This window comes from Electrophorus electricus, chromosome 7 (assembly GCF_041902795.1).
Source record: "Electrophorus electricus isolate QZ-2024a chromosome 7, ASM4190279v1, whole genome shotgun sequence".
Classification (NCBI taxonomy): Eukaryota; Metazoa; Chordata; class Actinopteri; order Gymnotiformes; family Gymnotidae; genus Electrophorus; species Electrophorus electricus.
Window position 1 is genome coordinate 12,255,695 of NC_137503.1, and position 26,308 is coordinate 12,282,002.

The following is a 26,308-nucleotide window of genomic DNA, read 5'->3' on the forward strand; positions in this document are numbered from 1 at the left end:
ACACACGCGCGCGCGCACGCACACACACACACACACACACACACAGTTGAAACAAATGGTGTAATCAATTTTGAGATCTCGACTACAGGAGACTTTTCTAGTCGTTGTGTAACTAGGAATGCAACATGGCTAATGCTACCCTGGATACATTTTTTAAAGAAAAAAAAAAACAAAAAAAAAAACAAAATTTTGTGTAAGGATATGAAAGATTATATTCAGATCAACGTATTGCAGTCTGTTCTTACCAACAGAGAAATTGTACGATATACTTAACAGAAATCATGAGGGTGGAATCAACACTAGTTTAGAGACAATATAGGCTGTTAGCAGTGCATTTTCAAAAATAGATAGGCCAGCTGTGTGGTACAAAAAAGGCAAACCTACAGCGTGTGTGTGTGTTTTTTTTTTTAAAGTTGGCATAGTGCAGTGAGTATTTTTGTGTTATTAATGGATAAGCTATTTTAGACTTGCTGCTTGCACAACCCATTGCTGAGATTCACTTCCAGGAGACAGAGAGAGCCAGGGAGAGTACCCGACATTTTCCCTCTATTCTCTCATTCTGCCATGCTCTCTCTGAACAACAAACTAAAGTAGTAATTACAAATGGGTCATTTGCCTAACAATTCACAACAGAAATTTGAACAGCACATTACTGGCAAACTTATGAGAATGACAAGAAGACAACAAACTGCAATAACTCAAACATGCGTTAATTAGGGAGAAGACTGTTGCATCACCATACAGAAAATGACAATTCCAGAACATTCCCCACTGCAACCATAGCAACCAGGCTCAGCCTTGCACCCCCCCCCCCCCCCCCCCCCAGACACACACACACACCAAAGTGCAGGTGCATACCAGAAAACATGTGCAAAAATGGTTGTGTTTTGAACAACCCCATCCCACCCCTTTAAAGAGATTTGGTTCAAATTCACATAGCAGCCATGCACGGGCCACACAGAGCAACCCCCACAGAGCACCGAGCTGATGCCAAGCAACACACGGTCACCACGGAGATGCGCATGGTAACATACAGCACACTCAGTACCTAAAGATTTGCCTCCTCTTATGAGAGGAAGAGGAGTGGACTTCAGTGGACAGTCTGTAGGGTCACATCGGGGGGGGGGGGGAAAAGGCTGCAAGTTACGATGTGTGTGTTTTAGAAGGAATGAGTTAATATGCGTGCTTGTGATCAGCTTTAAAAGCAGGTACTACAACTTTATAAACTAAAAGTGGCATGGAACCCACAGGACAAAATTAAAGCCTGCTTCACACATCCAGAGAGACCACAACTTATGAAGCAAAGAGGATTCAGAATTTGTCTGATATGGACCTGGACCAGTGACTATGTGTCAGGGGGGCGGAGGAGGGAACATAAATAAATAAATAAATAAATAAATAAATAAATAAATAAATAAATAAATAAATAAACAAACACACAAATAATTTAGGGGAAAAAAACAAAAAACAAAACAACAACAGTATCTCCTCACAAGCCCATCAGTCTTTACCTCTTTCAGCACTCCAACCTCACCCTCTTCTCATATCAGCAAAATCCTCAACCATTACACCATCCCATGTGCTCTATATTTCTGTAAAAATTCTGATATGCAGAACATGCATTTAAGGCACCTCTAAAATAAGGTATACTAATATAAGAAGTTGATAAAGTCTTATTATAATTTATATGAGGGATATAACTTGTTTGTTGTTGTAACGAATTTGATGTAATAGTTTTAGTACAAAAGAAGCGGGAGTCCTAATTTACAGATGGAACAGGGGTCTTACTTACAGCTAGAACTCTGTACTATACTCATTTTCATTTGCAGCTTTATCCACACATCTCAACATTATAAGGTGGGCAAACATTAGGCCAGTGACACACCAGCAATTTACTGCTAGTGGGCAATGCTGGTTGGAGGTAGAGGCAATGAGGGAACCATAACAACCTGCCAGAAAGAAACCCATTACATAAAAATCCCACTGTCAGTACTATACTGGTTCAGCTAGCTACATTGCCAGTGCATCATTAGCTTTAGACTTGTCCCCAAAAAAAACACAATGACTCAAACCAGCATTACTCCCCAGTGTAGGTGCATCTTACCTGTTGTCATTGATGTATCCGTTTTGAGAAGACTGTGAAGAAAAAAACACCTGCATATTATGAAGTGTTTCACATCTGTGCTCAATCCCCAAACACTTGTTTGCAAATATAAAGGTTAGCATACAGTTGTCTGATTCAGTGAAATTGTCAAAAATATTTTAAAGTCTTCAATCAAACGAAATAAATCTAACGACTTTTTTTTTTTTTAATTCAAAGCAGATACCCGTGTTAAAACAAATATAAAATGAAAAAGCAAATATGGCAAACTGCTGATTGAAGGCTCCTATTTAAAGCTTTCTGGGCATGTCAAATGCATTACACTTCAGGCTAGCAATCTGAGTCAGTGTGGTCACCTTTTTTTACCCTTGTTAGACAGAATGATAATATAGGAAATCATAAAATATATTCTGAAACACCTCGCTGGCAATATACAGTATCAGTCAAATGTATGGCCATACCCTTTCTACTCATTTTAGAACAGTGAACCAATCAAAGCCATAAAAGAGTACACAATTTTGCAGTGAACATTGACGTGTCAGACAATTAAAAACTTTTAAAAACCTATACATTAGACTCTTCAAAGGAGCCACCTATTGCCTTTAAAATAGCGCTGCACACTCTTTGCATTATCTTAACAAGCTTTCTCAAGTCAACAGAAAGTTTCCACATTTGCTAACCACTTGTTGACTACAGTTTCAAATGAAAACTGTGTGCATAAAAACATAATAACCTGTGGTTCTGAAAATAACATTTACACATGGACATCAACCACACCATTTATATTTGTCTCAGAAGCAAACTGATCATGTGTGTCCAATCTTCTGAGTGCATAACTTTGGTTTGCTGCACAACTGCAACATTGCCGAGCAGTTTTAAGTGGAACGGAGGTCTGTGGTACCTCCATGCTGCTTGTGCCACAGCGCCAGCGTACTTACTTCTCGAGCAAAGATCCGATCTCGCACCCTCTGATACTCCTCCTCCCTCTCCTCAATGGACTTACTGCGACGCCCATCCTGGAGGGGAACACGGATCTGGGATAGAAAGGTGGAAAAGCACAGAACGTGTACTTGGGTTCGAAGAAAGTGGAGTACAAGGAGGGGAAAACTGCACTGCACCATGCAAATCTACAAAGCAGCAAAATCATATGCAGGATTGAAATGTTCACCTGGTTATCATCTTTGTCCATGCTGGCATCGTCCCTCTTCAGGATAAATTTCTTCTGGAAATCCATGTTCCTCTCATCCTTAATGTGCTCTGAAAATCTCTGCTCTGGGCTGAGAGATAGAGAGAGAGAGAGAGAGAGAGAGAGAGAGAGAGAGAGGGGCTGATTAAGGCAAGGTGAAGCACTGATATTTTAATCTTGTAGCACACTTGTGTTAGCATGCAACCATAAGCATATAACTGCATATTGGTTATAGTCCCTCGTTCTATCAGGATATACACACGATGGTCAACAAGACTTGCTTAGAAAAGTACTCAACATTGATAACAGTGGGCAGTTATTTCGAAAATAAGGACACATGGCAACAGATTTATTAGCTACTTGGTTTTAAAATATGGGATGGCTATACCAGCTTGAGGAAGTGTGGAGTGAAACAAGGGATTAATAAGAAGCTGTGACCCATTTCCCAGCACTGTGTGAAAGCCCCTTACATGCGCGTGTTGCTTGTCTTGTTGATGATGACTGCTTTGCCAGTTTGGTCCACGTTGTGATCCATGCCAAAATAAGCTGCTACTCTGTGTAGCAACATGCGATGGTACGAGGTCATCTGAGGGAACTTCTTATACTGGTTACTGGGGGGGAAAAAAAGCAAAAAGATGTATGCATAAGTCATTATTCCATTTGATTGGTGAGTAGAAATTCATTGGGTCACTATAAGAAGACATTGATTACTTAAATGTTTTTTAAAAATTGACAAAAACCCCCCCAAAAAAACCCAACAACCTCTAAAAACATTACTGCCAGCAATGCAAAGCTTCAAGCCACCAGCAGGGGGCCATATGCAATGCATTCAAGCAGCCCCCATGCACATCTTCCACAGACATAACCCCCCGTCTTATCCTCCAGGGTTTCAAACCTTGTTTCTATGTGAATTTACAAATCCTGTCAATTCTGCTTGCTCACCATTTTGTAAAAACACCTTTCCATTTAGGATATGCTAAATGCTGAGTAAACAGCCAAATTACATTAGAACACTTTCCCCCAATGAAAATATCCAGAAAGATTAACCTCGCTATCCCCCCTCATTTACTTCCTGAAATGCACCATTACTGAAATTACTATGCTCAATACTGAAAATATAGCACCATTTTAGAAGCACAGTAGATCAGAATGTCATATTGTTCATGTTCAGTTTCTAAAAACAGCTACTCAACAGAGATTACAGGAACATTTCTTTCACATCCAATCTGTATGAAATATTCCTCTACACCATGTACAGCTTGCTAAGGCACATCCAGAGCAGTTGCGGATGTATTTTAGTGCACAGGGAGAAACGGTGGCAGTGAATCTGGCAGGAGCATGCTTTTAGTCCTGTCAAATAAATCACAGCTCAGTGAATATAGAAAAGCCCTGTTTGGTACATCCATATAGGCCAATATGGACAGAACTATTTATAAACAGGTTTATCTGAATGTTGCAAATTTAAATTTTTTTTTAAAAACATTTATGAATAAAGTATACCTTGCTACATGCAAACATCTGATAAACAAGATGCATTTGCTGGACCGTCAACACCATCTCACTGGTGATTTCCTGACGGCTAATGATTTAAAGATCGCTAAATAAGACTAAGATCACAAGGCTCTAGGAGAAATCTGGACTCCAAGTGAATAAGGTGAAACACACTCACTTGTCATCATTAATGAACTCCAGTATATCCTGTTCCAGCTTCAGCAGCATCATTCTGTCCCTGACACAGAGGGCAGAGCATAAAATGAGAGCAGAAAGAAGAGTTCCGCTGACGACCAACAACAGTAGCCTCTCAAGAGCTGTCAGATAAAGTTAATAAGAAAAGTACAAAAGTCTACAGTGGTAAACTACATGGGTAAAACGCTGAACAGCTGGAGCCATCAATCTGCATAAACCTAAATCTTATCGATATTATTGTCATTGAGGTACAAGAATCTACAATGGGGGTGGGTTATAGAGCAAAAATCTAAAAATTATATATTATTTAGTTATCATTTTTATATTTTTGTTCTATAACCAACCCCCCTTGTAGATGTTCATGATAAACACAGGGTGGGATTACTTTTAAAAAATGGGAGTACGGCCACTCTTATGACTACCCTTACATCACCAGCACCACAGATGCATGTTTTATGTGGTGTGACCACAAAGTTTTAACTTGCTACATTATACCTATATTATTGTCTGATATGTAAACAGTGAATCATGATGAGAATACCCACAGCTTCAGTTAAACAATATATGCAGGGAAGCTGAAGATGCAGTAACATGGTTTGGGCCATCAAATGCGGTCATGCATCATCACTGTGTGTGCGCTGAATCATTTTTACCTGGGGTTGTTTTTCAGTGTGTTCACCAAGAATTCGTGCACATCGATGCCTGTGGAGTCTGTGTACTCCTGACTGGAGTCTGCAGTAGGGAGGCAAACAACAGCAAGTCCCCATAATTCCAACCATCCCCAGTTTCTGAGGGCAATGTGGATTCAATTCAGTTTCATAGCATATTTTACAGAGGCACTGGTTGTGTGCACTGCTCAAAGCAAGTAGGCAGTAAAGCCACATCTCATCTCACGTCGGTGGCCATTTCACTGACAGTAAGTACATTTGGATGACCCTTCCCTCCACCCACACAGCAACAGAGAGAGCACTGGAGCAGGGTGTCCAGGTTCCTGTGGCCTTGGATATGCATGGAGCACAAAGTGGCCAAAGTGAAGTCTTTCCTCAGCACTGTGCCAATATGCAGTAGCAGCACTAGCACTTAATGCTGGTACTGTTGGCCAAAACTACCTATTCATCTGCATCCCCTGTTAAGCTCTCCTTTATTAAACCTGAAAAGCACATCTACCATGCAATTTTAGCCTGCTGTAACCTTCACATTTTTCCAAAAAGAAAAAATAAATAAATAAAAAAACAAATAAACAAAAAAACAAACTATATAAATTTGATCTTTATATATCAAGCACCTAGCTGAACCTCCCTTTCTGTATTAAGTCTATTATTAATTCATTAGGAAAACTAAGACTGCCTGGAAGTGGTTAGCTACTAATGGCACAGTGCTTGCTGCCAGTCTGCCCTGTGTCAAGAAGACCCAAGTACTGACAAACATGGAGGCCATTCTGGATATACTGAGGAGTGGTTTAAAAAAAAAAAAAAAAAAAAAAAAAAAAAGAGGGGCAGACAGCAGATCAGACCTCAGCCTTAACTTAACGACCAAGGGGCCACAACCGCTTGTTGCAGTGAGCGCAGAGGAAGCAGGTGTGGAAGGCTGAAGGAAGATCTGAGGAAGGAGCAGTTGTTCCCAGGGAAAGTACAGGTGGTGACCGATTGTGTCGTACCCCGAGAAAGCATCTTGCGTGGAGCTTTGTCCTTCTTCTCTCGCTCCTCACTCTCATATTCGTCTTTCGAGGACTTCTCCTCCTCTTTGTCTGATGGGCAGCTGATGTGGAGCTGAATAATGTCCTGGAGGTTTCAGAATCATATGAGCATCTGGGAACTTCAGTAAACAATTATGCAGGGCTCAAGAAATGAATATACTTGGTAAACCTTGAACTATTAACCGTGGAGCAGAAATAGGAAGGTGTGCTACAGTACCTGGGATTCTGGGGATCCATCAGTGGAGAACAGGCCCAAAGACTCCTCACATACTGCTAGACTCCTCACCAGCTTCAGCTTGGCATTGGACTGAGAGAGAGAGAGAGAGAGAGAGAGAGAGATAGAGACAGAACACATCAGCAAGGCTGATCAAATCAAAAGACTTAGAATAAAAATTTTTTTAGATATTAAACGCTCTATCAATATTTCAAATAAATACTAAAATTCATAAAATTTAACTGGATTTCTCAAAGCACTGATTGAATGATATTATATGAAAAGAGAACTCAATCAAAACTAACTTCTATAAGACCATGCTGCTGATTCTGTGTGCGAATAAAAGAAAACAACAACAACAACAACAACAACAACAACAAAAGCAGATGGCAGAGAGCTTCACAAAGACAGGAGAGCACTCAACATGCACACAGAGCTGGAATACACATGCCATTGCAGTGCTCACGCTCCACTCGTGTTCTACAGCCTCGATCATAACTGATTAAAATGTGTGCACATTTACATGCTCACTCCTCCGTGAAGCTTAGCACTCGAGTGGGAGAAGAACATGCAGACCTAATGGGACATTGCAGCCCTGCCTTGTTTACCTTGGCTCTTTTCCTTGTATGGCCATGGTTCTGACTACGCTTCTGAAGCACAGTGAGGAAAAGAAGAAAAAATGAGCGCACACATACTTCATAAATAATTCAATACTCAAACAATGGGTTTTCTGAATGCCACACATTTTTTGGAGATGTGCTGTGGGTTAATAGAAATATAGGAGAACAGCAAGCATCAGAACAGTGTGAGGGATCAGTGTCTGAGGGTGAGATGCATTTCTTGACCTTCATGGCTTTTGGTATAATCACATAAAAGTAAGAGCTATAACAAAACAATATTAAACCCCTGCCAAAACTGGCAAGCCTGTTTGATCTGTTCTCAAAAGATTTTGAGAAATGTAAAAAACCTATAATGCAAGTCTCAACATTGGTACAGGAATATGTGACAACATAATCCCTTTGTGTGGCCATGCCATTAGAGCTTTTTTTTGCTAATGGACAGTGATGAGGTTCTTTATACTTTGGAGACAGCTCCTAATTTAACCTCAGCAGTACACATACACTGAATGACCACTTTTAGTGAAACCTGACCTTTCATGATTGGAGCTTCCATGTATGGAAATTATATGGGAGCGCAACATAACATTTTTTGAGATTGAGGAAAAACATCCAACAAAAATGGATCCTGTAGACAAACAACTTGTCTATGAAATGGGTCAGAGAAGGATGTCAAGACTCGTTCTGATGAGCAGGAGGTGCAGTCAAGCAAATTGCAAATATAATGCTGGTGCTTCAACTACCCTGTCCAGACCAAACATTCCTTGGCATGGATGGGATATAACAGCAGACAACCAGTTCAAGTGCCAGGCAAAGAGAAAGGAAAGACTCCAGTAGACAAACAAGTACAAAAATTGGATCACTTAGCAGTGGAAAAAGGTTGCCAGGTCAGATGACTGCAGATTTCTGTTGCAGCATGCTGATGGAAGGGTCAGAATTTGGTGAAAGCAGCATGAATTGATGAGCCCTTCCTGTCAGATGTCAACAGTTCAGGCTTGTGCAGGTGGAATAATTGTATGGGGAATGTTTTCTTGGCACACTCTGGTCCTCTGATACCTGTGGATGGACATTTGGACAGTAGAGTTTACCTAAGCATTGTGGCCTTCAAAGTTAACCCCTTTATGGCAGCTGTTTACCTTATGGCAGAACTTTCAGCAGGGCAGTGCACCATGTCACAAACATCATATACTCATGGATGGATTCCAGGAACATGACAGCAAGTGTTTCTTGCTTCGCTGGCCAACACAGTCCCTAAATCATAATCTTATAGATTGCCTCTGGGATGAAGTAGAGCAGACCTTTCGGACAATGTCAATACTTCCATATAATTTGCGATAGCTGGGAGAAGCCATCCTGTCCACATGGGCCAAGATTTATGCAAAAATGATTTCAATACCTAGTGGAATCTATGGCCCGATAAATTGCTGCAGTTCTGAAGGCCAAAAGACGTCCAACGTGGGTGTGTCTAATAAAGTGGCCATTCAGTGTACATCACTGCACAACTCATCCCTCAAAGTCTCTTATTTAACTGGATGGTTCATGGCGAGGGTGTTACCTGTGTGTCTTGCAAGACATTATCGTCGGGATCGGGGCCGTTATCGGAGGCTGCGTCCTTGCCGGGCGTAGTGCTGGCTCCTTTACCACGGGTGCTAGCGAGGGCCTCAGAAGCTGGCACACTCTCCCCCTCTCTCATCCCATCCAGGGGCAACACCACAGACATGGTCGCTCAGGCAGGGGGCCAGAACCCAACTCTCACGTGCGCACGCACGCACACACACACACCTTGTGCACACACACAGATGGCTGAGAGGATAAGAGGACAGAAAGCAAGGGGAGAAAGAGAGAAATTGGCTCTAGTGCATGCACCCACTCTTATCTTTCCAATAACCTGATAAAGCCAACTCATCGGGGGGGAAGCACCATATCATACTTTAATAACATACATATGGTATTCTGTAACATTCAAAAGTACCTGGGGGCTGTAGTGTGTTGGTGTGTGTGCGCTGGGTGGGGCTCCACTCTGAAGCCCCAGCGACAAGTTGTAGGGAGGATGGTGCTCAAACAGGGAAAGGAGTTGGCGAGCATGCCATGGCGAGAGTGGGTGTGTCTCCTCACTGTTCCTGCATCCTGCACAACCTCCCCCCCCACACACACCCACACCCACACATCCACCCACCCACTCCTCCTGCTGGAGAGAGAATGGGAAAACACTGAATCAGCCAGAGAAAAGGAAAAGCGGGTGAGTAGTAACATGTGAAATGACAGAACAACTAAGTATTTCTACAGGAAAAAGTGAGCATTGTGTGAATGAGTTTGTGATGTAACAAGAGTTATATCTTGTGCAGCAAAGCATTCAAAAACACAGATTCGCATACAACAAGCTGATTCAAGAGAACGTCACCCTCATGTACACAAACCTTACCCTTGTGTGTGTGTGTGTGTGTGTGTGTGTGTGTTTGGCTGGGAAACAGTATGATCACAAGGTGCCAGGATTGAGTAACCTGCCATCTGCCATAAAACTGAACAAACATGTATGTACACACAGAAAAGCAGAAATGAAAAATCACACAAACACGCGTCATTAAAAGTCATACAATTGCAAAGTTGCAGGGCACAGGCTGCACAAGCCAGGGGCTGTATGAGTGAAGGAAGTAGAGCAGTCTGTGCTGCCTGAAGGAAAAGAGAGGAACCTCCAAAGGTGACGTCATACTGCAGAGGGGGGGGGGGGGGATGGAGTGCGGACAAGTGGGTGAGCAATGGAGCAAGAGACAGCAAGAGCAGCACACACAAAATGAGAGAGAGACACACACACACACACACACACACACACACACACACACACACACACACAGAGAGACAATGGGGAGGAGAGAGAGAGAGAGAGAGAGGGCAGAGAGACAGACACACACAGACAGACAATGGGGAGGAGAGAGAGAGCAAGAGAGAGCGAGAGAGAGACACAGACACACAAAGACCAGGGATTCCCGACTGCAGTGAAGACGTCATCAGCAGTCCGTGACACTGCTGACCAGCCACCCACATACAACCCTTCACCACATGCTAGCAGGCACACACACACACACACACACACACAGACACAGACACAGACACAGACACAGACACACACACACACACACACAGACACAGACACAGACACACCGCTTTGTAACAGCAACGCTTTTATGTTACAGCTTCGGTAATGGCAACAGAAGACTGTCACAAGATGACAGAAATCCAGTAAAAGTGAATGGGGGTGAAAATGTTCATGAATGAATGATCTCTCGCTCATTCCCCTTTCCCCCTCCCCCTTTCCCCTCTCCCCTCTCCCCCTCTTCTTGCGCTCTTTCTCCCTTTTTCACAGGCACGCTGGGTTGCCAAGGCGACGGTAACGTCACTCTCAGCTGCTGCCATTTATGCTAGTGAGAGAAGGGCAAAGTGAGGAATGAAATTAAAAATAAATATGAGGAGAGAGTGTGGGGGGAAACAGACACGGTGAAGGAGAGAGAGAGAGAGACAGACAGACAGAGTCATCTGTTTTCCAGACGGTGAAAGGCAAATACCACCTCCCACTGTGTTAAACAACGTGTTCATGGGCGGACTCTGGTAACCACGGAAACCACGTGCCCTTGTTCATGCTGTCCAATTCAAAAAGAATTCAACTATATTGGCCTGGGTGAGGACACACTTGTGCAGCATACACACAAACTACCAAATGCATGGGCAATATGAGGTCTGGTTTACACACACAGAAACGCACACAAAACGTAGTGTTCAAGACGTTTTTAAGGCGACCTTCAAATGTGTACGTGCACCGGTGAATGTGTACCGTCTGTGTGGGTGCACGCGCACATTTGTAAATCTGATATACTATCATTTTGGAACATTAAGCTGTATGTATTTTCGATGTGCCAGATTGACCATATATTAGACTTTGTGTTATATTTTAGAATAGCAGTGACAATCATACCTGCTGCCACTTCATCAGCATCTCACGAAACAGCCCCGATTATAATGGTCACAAAGGTAATCATAAATAGTACACAAAGTCTACTATTACTTTCTGGTCTACCTGCTTGTTTTGCATTTGAAGACATGAAACTGCTGTATACTTTTAGTATACAGCAGAACAAAACAAAAGTCATCAACGAGAAGCACCAATGCTAAACGTGGATGTTGAAAACAACAGCTGCAGCTAATCTCGGCGAAAGACGCACGGGTGTCGTCCACACACCACGTCACTCGCTCACATCGAAACAAGCGGGAGCGAGCTAGGGCGCGGTGGCGTCCGTGTCCCGCAAACAGGCCTATTTTTGACCGTTTTCGCCACATTGCCTCCCAGGACCGAAAGTTCCTAGTGTTTGTGCCGCAGACTCTGCGTTACAACTGGAAAGTCGAGCTGAAAAGTATTTCTAAAAGCGCAAGGCCAGCCGCAACTGCGGTGCATCACTAAACCATTTCTGCATACTCTGCACCGTGGAGACTCTGAGGAGACTCAGGAGTTCATCTCGAACACGAACGTGGCTTGTTACGGGCTAGCATGGCCAGGGCGGCCTGCCGTCCCCAGGCAAGGCCAGCACCACTATAGTGCTGTGATGAGAGCCTGCCCTCCTGATCACAGTCATCGTCACTGGAAGTCGTGACTGACCCACTGTTGAGGCAGTGCATCAAAATTTAAAATTTAAAAACATTCTGTGCTTGAGCTGAAGGTTAGTCAGGAGGGAGGGAACAGAGTGTGAGGAAATAAAGGCACAAAGAAAGCAAGGCATAGGGGAAGAGCGAGGAAACCCAATTCTTCTTTCGATTTATTCTTTCCATTCCCATTTTCTGCTGCAGTCTGCTGCATCTCTTTCTGTTGGCTTTGGCTCTGTCGAGTCCTGGCTGCGGGGAAGCCGCGCTCTCCCACACAGCCGACTTGGTCTGGCTGAGAGGATAATGAGTACCGCTGAATGAGAAGAATGGATGTGAAATTATTTTTTAGCATATGAATGTGGTGGTGGCAGGTGAACATTCATTGATATAAAGTTGGGATCCATTTAATAGAATGCATCGTGACTCGGCTTTAAGACTGCGCGTGTCCTCACATAGCAACACAGTCATGTGCAGAGATGTAGTGTGGATGTTTTAGCAAGGAACAGAACATCCTTTTGAGGAAGGGTGTTTGCAGAAAAGAAAATGTACAGGGGAGCGATGCAGCAGCAGACTGATAGAAGAGATGGATGGGAGAGAGAGAGAGAGACAAAGAAAGAAAGAAAGAAAGAAAGAAAGGGAAAGAGGGATGAGTCAGAGCTGTTCCCACTGGACCGAGTGGGCTGTGAGGGGGAGGATGGCGTCAGCAGACCTGACGGTTTACAAGGGAAAAGAGAGAAACATAAAACTACACTGTAGAGAATGAGAGAGAAGGAGGAGAGGCATGAGGGCAGCAGAGGGGATCCTCTCTGACGGAGGAGAGAAAGGGAGGGGGGGGGAAGGAGAGAGCGCACAAGGGAGAGGGACAGGCAGTGAGAGATGGAGGCAGGGGGGGGGAGGGGAGAGAGAGACAGATAGCATTAAACTGGTCAAACCTGATAATATGCAGGACGTCCATTTATCTAAGCACTCCTGCTGAACTGCAAGCATAACTCATATGACTGGTATACATGTGCCAGTCACCAAAAAGTGCTAAACTGTGTGCTAAGTGCTAAGTGTGTGTGTGGCAATTAGAATGGGCTGAAAACACCTGTCTCCTCAAATGTTTGATTCTCTAAAAAATAAGTCTCCTGGGGTAAAACATCGACCTGTTTTGACTTCCATTGTGCAACTGCTCTACTCTCTCCTGTCGGGTAAAGAAGCAAGGTGGGGTGGAAAGGGAAAACAGGTAAAGACTGAGATCATGCGCGCGCAACAGATCGAGCATGAGCCCAAGTTAGACTGAAAGAGAGAGGGAAAAAATTCTCAATGATGAAACAGTCTGTGCAGCATTGCTATTGGCTAAGGATTTCACCAATAGGAAAGGCAGCTCCATGGCAACAGGCTCTGTCACCAAGAGAGAACCGTCATCTCCCACAACCCCCATCCGGCTTACATCAACCCTGTCCCCCAAAGACACGCACGCACATGCGCACACAAACACCATGGTGAATCACCCCAATCAGAGAGTGAGACAGTAAACACACTTGCTCAATCTCTCCCTCTCACATTTAGGCTTTCTAATTTTCTTCTTCCGGGTACACAGACAGTAATGGCTTTGAATGACCATAGAGGCTCTATACCTAGTAACCGCATGTTGCATTTTTAGGCAACATGCAAAGGCTCATGAGACGAGGACCTGGAGAAGGCATGGCTCATCTGCCAGAGACATGTCTCGACCAAATTCAAAGACTGCATCATATACAGCGCTATCAGTCAAAGGCAATCCCTAGTTCTATAACGGACATCGGTTCCTGTAGCCGTCCTACTCTATCGTTACTGAACAACCGAACATGACATGCCCACAATAGCAGAGAAGAGAGTGATCTAGTGGCTTTAAAGGGGTTGGACATATAACCAAAACGAGTGTGCAGTGTTCTACAGTGAACACTTTCCCACAGTAAACTATAAATGCACCGCCAAGCTTTAATCAGAAATTACACGTGCTACATCCCACCCCCCTACCCCCCCAAAAAAGCTTAGTGCATCAAAAGTCAAGAACCAGCTGCATCCATCCAAGTCTCATGAGGCAAGTAAACCCACACGCTGCTTACTGGGGTTAAGTGTGTGTGTGTATTTAAGATTTAGTTTCTCTAAAGCTTTCTACATTCTGCATGCTGCATCATACCATACTTTTTTCTTTTTTTCCTCAGTTTGGACAGAGCACTCTCAACCATTTCACTGCGAGTTATACTGTGTATGACTATGTATGTGACAAATAAACCAAACTTGAAACTTGAAACTTTATGAAGATAGCAGCCCGTGCCTTTGAGGAGCAATGATGAAGCACCAGCATCCATAGGCAGCCAAACATGACTCTTCTGGCATGTCAGTTTGCTCAGGAGAGAAGTCACCCGTTTACACTCTCCAATGACTGACCACCCCCTCCAACCAAAACAAAATGCTATATAGACATGAGGACTGAGGACTTCACACTACATCACAGGAGTAGAAAAATGCACTGGTTAGTTGATCTGATGGTGACGATTGAAATGCATCAATTCTGGAATGTTATTTTGATTGTAATTTTCAATCAAAAATTTGCACTTATTTTGACCAAAAAAACAAAACAGGTATTCTGAAATGCAAAATTCCAGATGTAGCAGTGCATAGCAGCAGTGAACACACCCGTGTGTTGAAGGCACAGCGGTAAGAAGCACTCTAGTTATGGCTAACATTAGCTCTTCAGCATCGAGCAGTGTCAGAAATCATACCAAAATAATAGAATCAAATCTTGGTGAAAGTTGAGATTATGATGCACTGAAATATTTCCTGAAGAACTAAAATCTACTCTCTACATTCTTAACATTACCTATTAAATCCATAATAAGAAGCCAAAATCTAGTTGAATGTAGTAGGTTTGCATGGAGATTGCAGTAGCAATTCAGTGCGTCAGAATAGTAGAAGGGGTTGTGTCTACATCAGTCAGATCTGTTGAGTTCTGAAACGGCAAATGCAGAATCTGCCCTCATTAGATCCACTCAGAGTGCCCATTGGGGCACATGGCTCAGGCTAGAGTAACGCCCTGCATGGCACATATGCATAGCTCAATATAACTCAGACAAACACCTCCCACACCTCACATGCCTCTTGGGTTAGAGAATGGGGTGGAATTATACAAAGGCATGCTGGAGTAGAGAGAACCATTTACTGGACAATATGGACCATTTTGCCACAAAAAGATACCATCAAGACTCTCAGCAACAAATAACTCTGCATCATAACACCATTAGTGCAAATTCTTGCATCAGTACAAACTCCATGCAGTTCCACATTTGTGATACCATAGTTGGGTTATGAAAAAGGATATTAAAAATTAGAAATGTATTCTAACTAAACACAAAGCCTGCCCACTCAAAAATATGAAAATCATTAACACTCAACATCACACATGTGAAACCAAGACCTGCACAGATATTACGATCATAGTTTCACATTATTTTATTGTACAAGTTTTAAGAAAGTCTGCATTATAGGTCATATCCCAGTGAGTATTAAGCAAAATCAGTCTACATCACTTAGGCCTTCTTCACTAACGCCACCAGAGAAAACATGCAAATAAACTTGAACAAACACCACCAGCTGTAAGTCCAATATGCCAGTTTGAATAAAGTCATATTGTGCTATATTGCTAAACCTGCGTTTAAACAATCCAGTTACATGACTGTTTAGTAGCTGTCAAAGTCCATAGTGTAGTGAATGTGAAGAGATGCGAGAAGAGCACAAGCAAACAGTGACGTAGAACTGAAAGCTGTAAGGCTGGAGCCCTTGTGGGATGTCCGGCACTAAGGCCATTACATGCAATGGCAGGTCCACTTCTGCACTGGCTGTCCCATGCAGGCTATTCAACAGTCCTGTTCCATGGCTGAACCTAAGCACCTGCATCTTTCTCAGTGCAAATGAAATGGACTTTCTGCAATCTAAACAAACAAATTTTGTAGGTGATAATACCTTCCGGTACAACCAGCAAGCATTTTGGATTCTGGATACTAAACAGACAGGATGCTATAAACCAAAAGCAATAGGTTTAAAAACACTGCACTTTAATTTTAGACCCCATTATGGCCCAGCACTAATGCTCAGCTTGTTATCCTGGGCTTCTGATTATCTAGTATTTGAACACTCACTGGTGGCCCTGGCACTTTAGTGTTGCAGAGTTGGTGCAGCAGTCTTTTGTGACGTAAATGACCCGTCAGTGCTGGCGCTGCATCTCTCTCATACAGCCATGCCATCTGCTCAGGTACCACTCTCCTCCAAATGTGACAGGGGGAGGGGGGAAAAGAAAAATAAATAAACAAAAACAATAAAAAACAAACAAGTGAGGGGTATACACTCACTGTACCCCTCCCATAAGTGTCTGTCCTTTCACCATCTCCTTGTTACCAACCCCCCCCCCCCCTTATGCGCAAAAGTGTTTCTATTTTCACCCAGTATTCCTGCTGCTTCAGCTGTAGCTTACTCTTGTGTTCTTGAAGAGAAAAGGCATGAAATATCCTTTGGTGAACCCAAAGAGTGAAATGAACAGCAGAGAAATTGGTACACATGCTATAACCTGGAACAACCTACAGTTGGCCACCGCCTGGCATGTGAGTGGTGGGCAGGTGGACTGGGCACACAGAGGGACCAAAGTACCCACAGAGGCTCAAACATGCATCACTCATTGGACACTCCTCCACAACAAGGCTGAAGAAATCCTCAGAATGCAGACACACATGGGCCACTACTGATTCATCTAGATCTCTTGAATGACTCTACGTGTGAGGTCATAGCATGATTCTAGCTGGCCTGCGACAACTCTTGACCAATAAACAAACAAACAAACAGACAAACACAAATGTTTCACTAGCAGGCATAAAGTGATGGATTCCAACACATGAGGCAGCCAAAGTACACTTGCCGCTTGAAATCCCACTCGGGACCTAAATGGAGTTCAAATCAGAATTGAAGCCTAACCTGTGAGAGTAGTCCTTCCAATGTCTTTGCTCAGAGGAGTTTGCACTGGGCTGTCAGGCAGCAGGTTGCTTGCTGCTGGGAAGAACACTGCAGTAGCTGAAACCTGGAAACTTTGTGAGCCAAGTCTGACTGCATGACTTGCCATAGTTAAGCATGTAGATGGCAGTTCAATTTATAATAGGACACTGTTCCATGTCTCATGTACTATACAGGGAGCAGGGAAACATGTACAGAGTTTCTAAAGAGGGCATGTCACAAGTATTCTGCTGACAAAATGCAAGTTCCACGATACTCTCACCAACAAAGGAATTACATGGGTAAGAAGCTGGCATATATAACTCAAGACAATCATCCAACCTCAAACTACATATCTACGGCATTTAAGCCAATAAAATACATAACTTATTAATAAATAAATATAATTTTTTTTATCCAACATTAGTTCTCAGACCATGCACCCAATATCCAAGGTTTAAAAAAAATATATAAAAAATAAAACTAATCCTGTAGAGGACCATTCACAGGAACACAAAGTCAGGTTTACTCCATCACCACTTCTTTCAGAGTGGTTTTGAGGCTGTCTATGCATTCGCAGGTCAATCACTGAGACAGGAAAAAGGTTCTTAGCCATGCTAAGATAAAACTGTTAATGACAGGGCAGGAAGATCTGTGGTGAAGGCAGAAAAGGGCGTGAGATGCAACATCCAGGAGGAGAACATCCGAACTTTATGACTGGGGTGTGCATTTGGTCTCCGAACTTGTGACCTCATTGACTTTAAAACCAATTACAGAGCTGGTCATCCCAGAGGTTAGTATTGATTGGATTTCCCCATCCACTCATGTCCTCATTTACTTGCAGTGAACAAACTCTACTCCCCCCGCCCCACTGTTGTTCATCGGCGATAGCAGCTAACCGACACGCACCCTCTCCACAACAAATGTAAATTCCATAATGACAACAAAGCTTCTTACTGCCAATATGTAATTAATGAAATAATTTCAGTCCCTGTAGCTAACTGAGAGAATGAAGCGTAACAGGGTGGACTGTTATTGTTAATTATACAGGCTAAACTTCAAACAATAAGGCAACAATTCAATTTAAAAAAATAATGCAACTAACTGATGGCCTTTGAATGTTGCTTGCAGCTTTTTTGCAATTGAAAGATCTGATGCATTTTGAATAACATTTTGAAAAACAAAACAAAAAACAAAACAGTGCCACGTGCATCCTCAGTGCAAGGGGAGATGGGAGAGAGAGAAAGCTTCAAGAGGAAACAGGTCTGAGAGACTGAAGGGAGGAGATGAAAAGGTAGTTTAAAAGGGGGGTGGGGGAAAAGAAACCCAAGAGTGTGTCGAGGCCATGAGGACTGCCCACTATTTATAGTAGCGGATTTTTTATTCGAGAAAGCGTCTCCGTGCTTTGCCTTTCTCCCTCTCGGTGTGCTTTATGCCCCCCCATTTCCTATTACCTCTTCGTTTCTCCCTCATTGTCCCTCTGCCTCTGTTCCAGTACACAGTGTTCAAAAATAACCTGTGTGAGTGTGTGTGCACGCGTGTGCTTGTTCATTCGCCTGTGCTAGGCTCAGGTGGAGGTGCAGAGAGAGATGTTGATGGCTGATGCTCTGCAGGGGTAGAGAGATATAGAAAGAGAAGGAAAGTCCAAATACAGACAGAAAGGGTAGACACAGCTACTGAGACAGGAACTGAGGGAGGCTGCTTTTATTTGTGCATTTGTGTGCAATTGTAAACGGGCTGAACAGGTCTTTGGAAAATTCCCTTATTGGCTCTCCATTCGCCACCCCCTGATATTGCTCTTAATTTATTCCTTCTCCAAGTTCTCAAGTCCTACACACTGTCTCACACACACACACACACCCACCCCCCTACCACTCTCCCTGCGACGATGTATATGACAATCGTACGGCAAGTTGACGCCTCTCTCTCTCTCTCTCTCTCCCCCTCTCTCCAGAGTGAGGACTGCAAAGATGCAGGAAAAGGGAATTCCTCATTACCTCAGCAAAGGCCCTGCCACCCTCCCCCATCTCTCTCACTGTGTGTGTGCACGCGTGCACACGCGAGAGCAAACGGGGCGAAAGCAAGTGCACAAGAACGTGAAAACGTGATGCCACACCACACGTTTTAAACTCTAGCGGCAAGATGACGGCTTTGGAAGGTGTCCGTTACGGTTATCCCATTACAAAATCATTCTACAAGCTGAACAGACCAAAAAGAAATAGCCAAACTATTCTATTTCATGCAGACAAGATACTTACACCCTGACAGGTCACCACCCACCTCAAGTTCAGAACACATGGTTTTGTGCACACACGTGCAAAACTCAGTACATACTGAAACTCAGATTCCACCAGAGCATTACGACCCTGACCCATTTTCTTCCCCGCTTCTTGCTCTAACTTGCACACAAGTTAGCTAATCACTAAATGTTCCAGAATGCATCTGCACCACTTGCTTAAAAGAGGCGATCAAACACAAACCACCATTGCTACATAACTAGCTCTATTTTTGAAATCATCTTTATTGAGCTGGCAGGAAAGCAAAACAGCAAAGCCACACTAAGCAACTCAGCAAATGATCATAGAGGTGAAACAGAGGCATGAACAGACAGGCTTGGAGTGAAGAGATGATGCGAGGCATTAACCACACTGCACAATAAGGTACCATTAAAGAGATATTTAGCATCCATGCATGTGTGCACCTGCACACGCATGCGCGCACACACACACACACACGCACGCACACACGCACACTCACAAAACACACACCTTACTGCGATGAGGGCTGTATTCGTTGGGGATCCCAGTGAGCGTCAGGTGCTCAGTGTGCTGAAGTGCTTTAGCGATAGCAGTGTGCGCGGTGGCGATTGCAAACCTGCAGGCACACAAGCACACGAATGCAACCCATGCCTGCAGAGAGAGGCAGACCTCCTCCCTTCTCCCTATTAGTCTGCTCTTCCTTCACTCCTCCTCCGCGCTCACCGCTATTTCTCCGTGAACGGAGGGCGCATCGATTCTGACGCCCCCCCTTCTTTTTCTGAATGAAGCGCAGGAGAAAAAGAGCTGCACTCGCTTCCTCTCCCTTTCTCTCACTCTCTGACATGTGAGCATGCGCTACTTCATTCTAACCCCACACCCATTGATTCTCTTTCTGAAATAGTGAGAGTGTAATTGCACTGATGAGCAGCCAAAGACCCAGAGATGGCCAGCTAACGACAAACATTTACACACTCTTGGAGCTCAGTTCTAAGCCAACTGCTTGGAGTAGTAAGATACATTATATTGTTACATCTCTCCAAAATACAAACAAATAAATAAAATAAACACTCCTATTTAAAGCTAAAACACTGGATTTTAACAAATCCACCCTTAGTAATTCAGATATCCAAATCTGTATAGGTGCCTTATAAAATCGTAGGAACTTTGACATACCAGGGAAGCCTTATGATGCTCCCAGATTGGGGAAATGGGCAATTATTAAATCAGCTTCCTGCTGTTTCAGCAAGCTCCCACCATTGCTAGCCCCACTATATACCTTTAATTCTGCAAAGTAACACTTCTGTGGTTAGTTGACTGACCAAATAATATCCTCTCAAAGCATGAGCATAAGCTTACTTTTAAAAATAAATAAATCTAAAAAGGGGGGGAAAAGCAAAACCAAGGATAAGAAAATCTACTATTTTAGCATTTTGAATATTTCCTTTATATATTTATCCCCCCCTTCCAAATTATAATTAAATTTAATTTTTTTTTAAATCACGTGTTAAATTTTGCATGCATGCTGCGCCAGCCTTAGTTTTAACATGTGACTGAGCATAAAGACCTGCACTAATAAAACCCAATACTGCAAGAGCTAAAAGAGGGACCCTTGCATGTGTTTGTATAGGCTGTGTGTATCTGTGTATATGAGAGAAATGAAAAAGAGAGAAAGTATACAAGGATATTTAGGTACAGAGGAATATGCAATGAAAGCATGTTTACCTATAAATTGACAAATTATCAAATACTAGGCCTAAATTTAATAATTACAGAAATTACACACATACACCCCTCACTCATAATTTAACTGCTTGGAGTACAAGCAAACAAATGACTATTCAGTAGCCAGACAGATGTGTTTTTTGGAAATCCCCAAACTGAATAATCAATATTTTCCAAATCTTGCATGACCAGATTTATTCAAACTGTACAAAAGTAGCCTATTGGAAAATGTCCATGCATAAGTAAACCCAGATGCTGTGATTCACTATGGGGCAGTGGAGAGAACTGTTAGCTTGAGTCGTGACTACTAGTACAGCACTTTGCCAATGAACGGTGGTGGTATGTTGCAATCAATAGGAACTGGAGATGTGTGTCTGTCTGTGTGTGTTTGTGCTGTCTGCTTTAGTAGGCTTTGCTGCCAATCTTCCAAAAGGCTTAAGAGTGAAACATGGGTTTTCTAGTCACATACACAAGGTTGGGAAAAACATTTGTGGATGGTTGTTGAGTTAGATACATGTTCTTTAGGTATGACCCTAGGTCATTTTCCCTAAACAGAATCAGGAGGGCCATCCTTCTGTCAGTCTGAGGACTTCCATGTACATGAAGCTGTGGCCAAATAAACCCTCAGCCATCAGGTTGCCACTAAAAGCCATTCCTGCGAAACAAGGCTGCAGTCTGTGCTCCTTTCAGCTTTTTTGCATTAGAATACCTTTCACTTCCCATTCTGAGTTTGTATGTAGTAAATTCACTGCCTGACAAGGCTCGTCTGTCCAATCAGAAACAAGATTCCTTGCTTGCCATGCCAGCAGTCCCCACCCTCCAGCTACCATCAATAATTCACATTCAGCAATCTACACAGAGCGAGCGCGCGCACGCAAGAGAGAGAAGGCAGAGGTGCAGGAGAAAGACGAAAATGAGGCAACAAGGCAAAATAAGAGAATGGAAGCATGTTGAAACAAGGGCAGTGGAAAGGACATGAAGAAAGAAAAGGTGGAAAAGCACCAAAGAAAGGAAGGAAATGGTCAGATGAAGGTATAAGAGAGGAGGAAGACAATTAACCTTATCAGGGTACTGAGCATGGGGAAAGTGTAATGGTGCATACGCATGTCAAAAAGAAAAAGAGCAAGAGCAAGAGAGGGAGAGCGAGAACAAGGCAGCAGCAGAGTGTGCTTGGTGCTCCAGTAGGGGTCTATAAATAGCACTTCAAATCTCTGAGAGGGGGGGGGGGGGCTATTCTGCTTCTGCTGCAAAGCCAGCATAAGACATGGAAAACAGGCAGTGAGAGAACACACACACACAAATACAGTATGTCTCCTTTCACATGAATTTCCATCATCTACTGCAGTGTATATGCAGCCAAAAGAACAACATTTGACACAGTACCAACCCCAAAAACACGCTGTGTGCAAAACACACTGAGACGTAATATTGTGGATTCTCCCTCATCAATATTCAAGCAGCGCTTTCTGCTAAACATGAGCCTGAATCACCGACATCTATGACTCATTGCTGTACGTGGGAGGACGACACCAAATAAAGCTTCACATGGTTATAACAAACATGAAGACATGGCCAAATATCGAACAAAAGAGCAGACCAATCATGACCAATTCTGGACAAGATTAGCCTGATGCAGATCAAATTGAGGTAGGAGGAATTGAATTAAACTGCATTCTTAAGTGTAATCCATATTCAAAATCCCTAGTCCAAAAGATGGCTTCATCTATGCAAGAATGAAAGTTAAATAGCCTATAACCTGCATAAGGCTAATTCACAAATCATTTGATCATAGTCCTTAGTTGCCATGTTATAAAAGTTTACGAGTGTTGAGAAATCCTAAAATGTCAGATGATGTTACCAAATTTCTCTAAATTTATCCTTTTGACAGGAAAAAAAACAACAAAAATATGACAATTGCTTTTAAATCTAACAATAGCCACATCCACATAACTGGCTACACCAATACACCATATCAGTCATTAAGTCAAAACTGGTCTACAGGGTACGATGCTCACAAAAAAAAAAAAAAAAAAAGTTACTGCACTCCATGTTGTAAGGACACTGAACATTACAGTTACAAGGCATTCCTAGACAGACTACAGGAGCCCTGCTCAGCAAATAAGCATGTCTACCAATCAGAAAGTCTCTCCAAATGTTCTGCAACAGAATTCTACAAGTGCCATGACGATTCATAGCCATTTCCATGGTCTGTCAAATTTAGAATTATTTTGTCAAAACCATGTAGTGCAGCCTTTAACCAGGTCAGAAGAAAAAGGTGTTCACAGTGTATTTTATGAAGTCACGTTCCAACATGTGTCACCAGCAGTGTAAGTGTAATACAATATTATGTCTATGGTGCGAAGTCCCTGATCCCAGCCCACACACCAAGCAAAAGGCTGAGTCTTGAAAAGTGCCCACATATGAGAAAGGAGACTCAATGATTTAACAAACTGGTGGATATACGGGACAATCAATTTGTCCTAAATTATTCATGATTGTGGTGCATGTAAGTACAGAAAGACTTAATTATTAGCATTTTTTTTACTGGTGTGGGTAAGAAATCTCTGTCTTCTACAAATATTAAGGTATATTGGAGTCCTTATGACTGCTTGAGCTTAGAGATATGAGAAGTCTTGTTTACAAGAGACTTTAGTTTGTCTACTTGGCTTGTTTTAGAATTTGATTATACATCTGCAAAAATATTTTCCTCAAGTAGACCAATCTGATTAATTGTAATGATTATTCACTTTGAAAAGTGAAAAATAACAGGCGCTCCAAAGGGTACCCTGGGTAACCTAGCAACCCGGGTGCCGTTTTGTGTCCAGCTCAGTAGCCTTTTTACCAAGGGAAAGGCTTCACTGACACTGGCATAAGCCAGTAAGCTTATGCCATACAATCTTGCATTTTCTTAACAAAGTAATAGAAAATTGAACATGGAATAGAATCAAACAGAGCAATAGGTTTGGCTTATTTTAGTTTATCATTTGGTATAGACAAAATCTCACTTTGCAATTTTGCTAAATGATGCGAGTGCAATATGATTTATGTTAGGGTAGGAAATCTGTCAATACATAACACTGGAAAACCAAAGACTGTTATGGAATTCTGAAGACTATAATACAGTCGAGTGCTAAAGAGCTAAAGTTAATTCTTAGAGGGGCAAAGCAGTCTACAGTTTAGCACTTTTCCTGCTGTAGTACATGAGATTCAGCTCATTAAAGACAATACAATTTAAAATGATAAATAGAACTGGGTGTGTTAGAAATGAAAATGATTGCTGTTCACATACTACACAAGTCATTAACCCAAATTACATGAAGGACCATTTTCTTCCTTTGCAACTAATAAAAATAATTATAAAAGACTGTTCAGCCAACATGATCAACAGAATTTTGAAGCTGTATTTTTTCAGAAAGATGTTATGATTAGCTAAGATGGAATATGGAGAGCTGCTGTTAGTAACTCTGCAGACTGCAATTAATAACAATGTAGCCTACACTAGAAAATGGTACGTGTGACTTAGCCTGTAGGAATGCAGTAAATTTTACCAACTTTTATTCATTTGCATACAACCATAATTAATAAAGTCAGAATGGAGGAAAACACTTAAACTTGGCACAGATCCAAGTGTATTTCTCAAAAATAAATCGGTAACAATTACAATGTGTTTTTGAATTTAGTCAGCAATAGAAAAGCAAGATGAAAAGCTTACTTTTAATCTTTAGTGACTGATGTTGACAAATCCAGCATCCTCTACCACCAATACACATTTCAGTCTATCTAAAGATAGTCTGGAATTTTCCTCTACACATCTCGACTCCAGGAATGTCTCATGTTGTACATGTCAGAGTCTATGCACAGACTACTTGGAAAGCGCCAAGAGGTTTCTGACATCAGACATCAACCGTAATGTCCGAATGTTTAGTCGACTTATGTCTAAAACCAAAACATCTCCTATCGAAACACAAATCTATTAAATATGTATTAAGGGTTGTTGTAATACAGGCTACTTCGGCCAAAGTTTGCAACTTTGTATTTGTTAGATAAGGACTAAAACAGTTTACTTTAATTAACTCTTCAGTTAATGAGGTGGACCCTAAAGGAACATAAACTAGCTGACTTCACCTCTCCCCACCTCAAATAATGTAACATTACGGAACCAAACGCGGCTCGCTAGTCGTCCTGGTTAGCTGGACCCAATGCAGTCAGCAAACCAGCTAGCTAACGTTGCTAATCTTGCACAGAACATATATGATCTAAAATATGTTTATTTTTTAAAGAATAGGAAGGGATGATGTTAGTAACCAATCTAACTAGCGAACCTACACTGCAAAGTAGTTAGTTAGGTAAAGGCTGACCTTTACTCTCGCCATATAAGCCAGCGGGGATTGCTATGAAAGCTCGCTTAGCTAGTTAGCTAGCTAGACAGCTAACGTTAACTAATTAGCTTACGTTTAATACTACCGTTTGCAAGTGGTGCTTCAAGGCGCCTGCGGCTGGATAACTAGCTAGCTGTAGCCGAGCTAACATTAGACCAGCTAGGACATCCAAATTTGTTAGAATGGATATATTTAACCAGATTTCATGACCAATGTCTTTCTGCCGTTACGCGCGTGTTAAACACGTCAATTGGTATTATATTTGAGCAACTTACCGTCTTTATGTATTCATTCAAAGCAGAAACGACGACAAAAGTCCACTGTTACCTACGAACATCCGACTCAGAATAAGGTTAGCTAGCTAGCTAGCTATATTTGTACAGCAAATATCTATATTTGTAGTACCCTGGTAGCGATCTTGATTGCGTATACAGCTAAAGTTACCCAACTCTAGCCCGCTAACGAATTTACCACACAAGTTATAGCAACACTGATAAATTTAACGTTAGCCTACTGTAATTAGCTAGTCTACATAAGGATAAATGGCTGGTCTGTGTCTTGTATTCATACAGCTAAAAGCGTTTGCTATTTAACGGTATACATGTATATCTTGCTTAAATAAATACTGCCAACATTCGATAGTTACTCCAGCACAGTAGACCCTGTCCCAATATCCAATTTGCTGTCTCTCGTCAGTTAAAATACATCGGCTTTCAAATGTTAGTTAAGTGTGGTTAATGTAACCTAGGTTAGCTAGAGTGCTATTATCTAGCTAGCTAGCTAGCGTTTTTGCTTACGACCCCCGACTGTTAAATG

The 26,308-nt window shown here is 42.4% G+C and overlaps 1 protein-coding gene across 9 annotated transcripts in view; it reads right to left on the reverse strand.

Annotated features, from left to right (window-relative positions):
• r3hdm2 (R3H domain containing 2) overlaps positions 1-26,308 on the reverse strand; it is a 42,058-nt gene extending 15,750 nt beyond the window's left edge. For 3 of the 9 annotated variants that reach the window (XM_035524041.2, XM_081717084.1, XM_035524042.2), the window contains exons 1-13: positions 25,768-26,308; positions 9,473-9,688; positions 9,056-9,303; positions 7,492-7,533; positions 6,887-6,976; positions 6,631-6,754; positions 5,627-5,705; positions 4,957-5,016; positions 3,758-3,898; positions 3,270-3,378; positions 3,040-3,135; positions 2,105-2,154; positions 1,049-1,102 (exon numbers count right to left, since the gene is read on the reverse strand). In XM_035524041.2, the coding sequence (XP_035379934.1) occupies positions 1,049-1,102; positions 2,105-2,154; positions 3,040-3,135; positions 3,270-3,378; positions 3,758-3,898; positions 4,957-5,016; positions 5,627-5,705; positions 6,631-6,754; positions 6,887-6,976; positions 7,492-7,533; positions 9,056-9,220 (1,010 nt within the window). In that variant the 5' untranslated portion in view covers positions 9,221-9,303; positions 9,473-9,688; positions 25,768-26,308. Of the gene's footprint in view, positions 1-1,048; positions 1,103-2,104; positions 2,155-3,039; positions 3,136-3,269; positions 3,379-3,757; positions 3,899-4,956; positions 5,017-5,626; positions 5,706-6,630; positions 6,755-6,886; positions 6,977-7,491; positions 8,557-9,055; positions 9,304-9,472; positions 9,689-25,767 lie in introns of those variants that run through there. The other 6 variants (XM_035524038.2, XM_027010911.3, XM_081717085.1 and 3 more) reach the window with 6 other exon arrangements.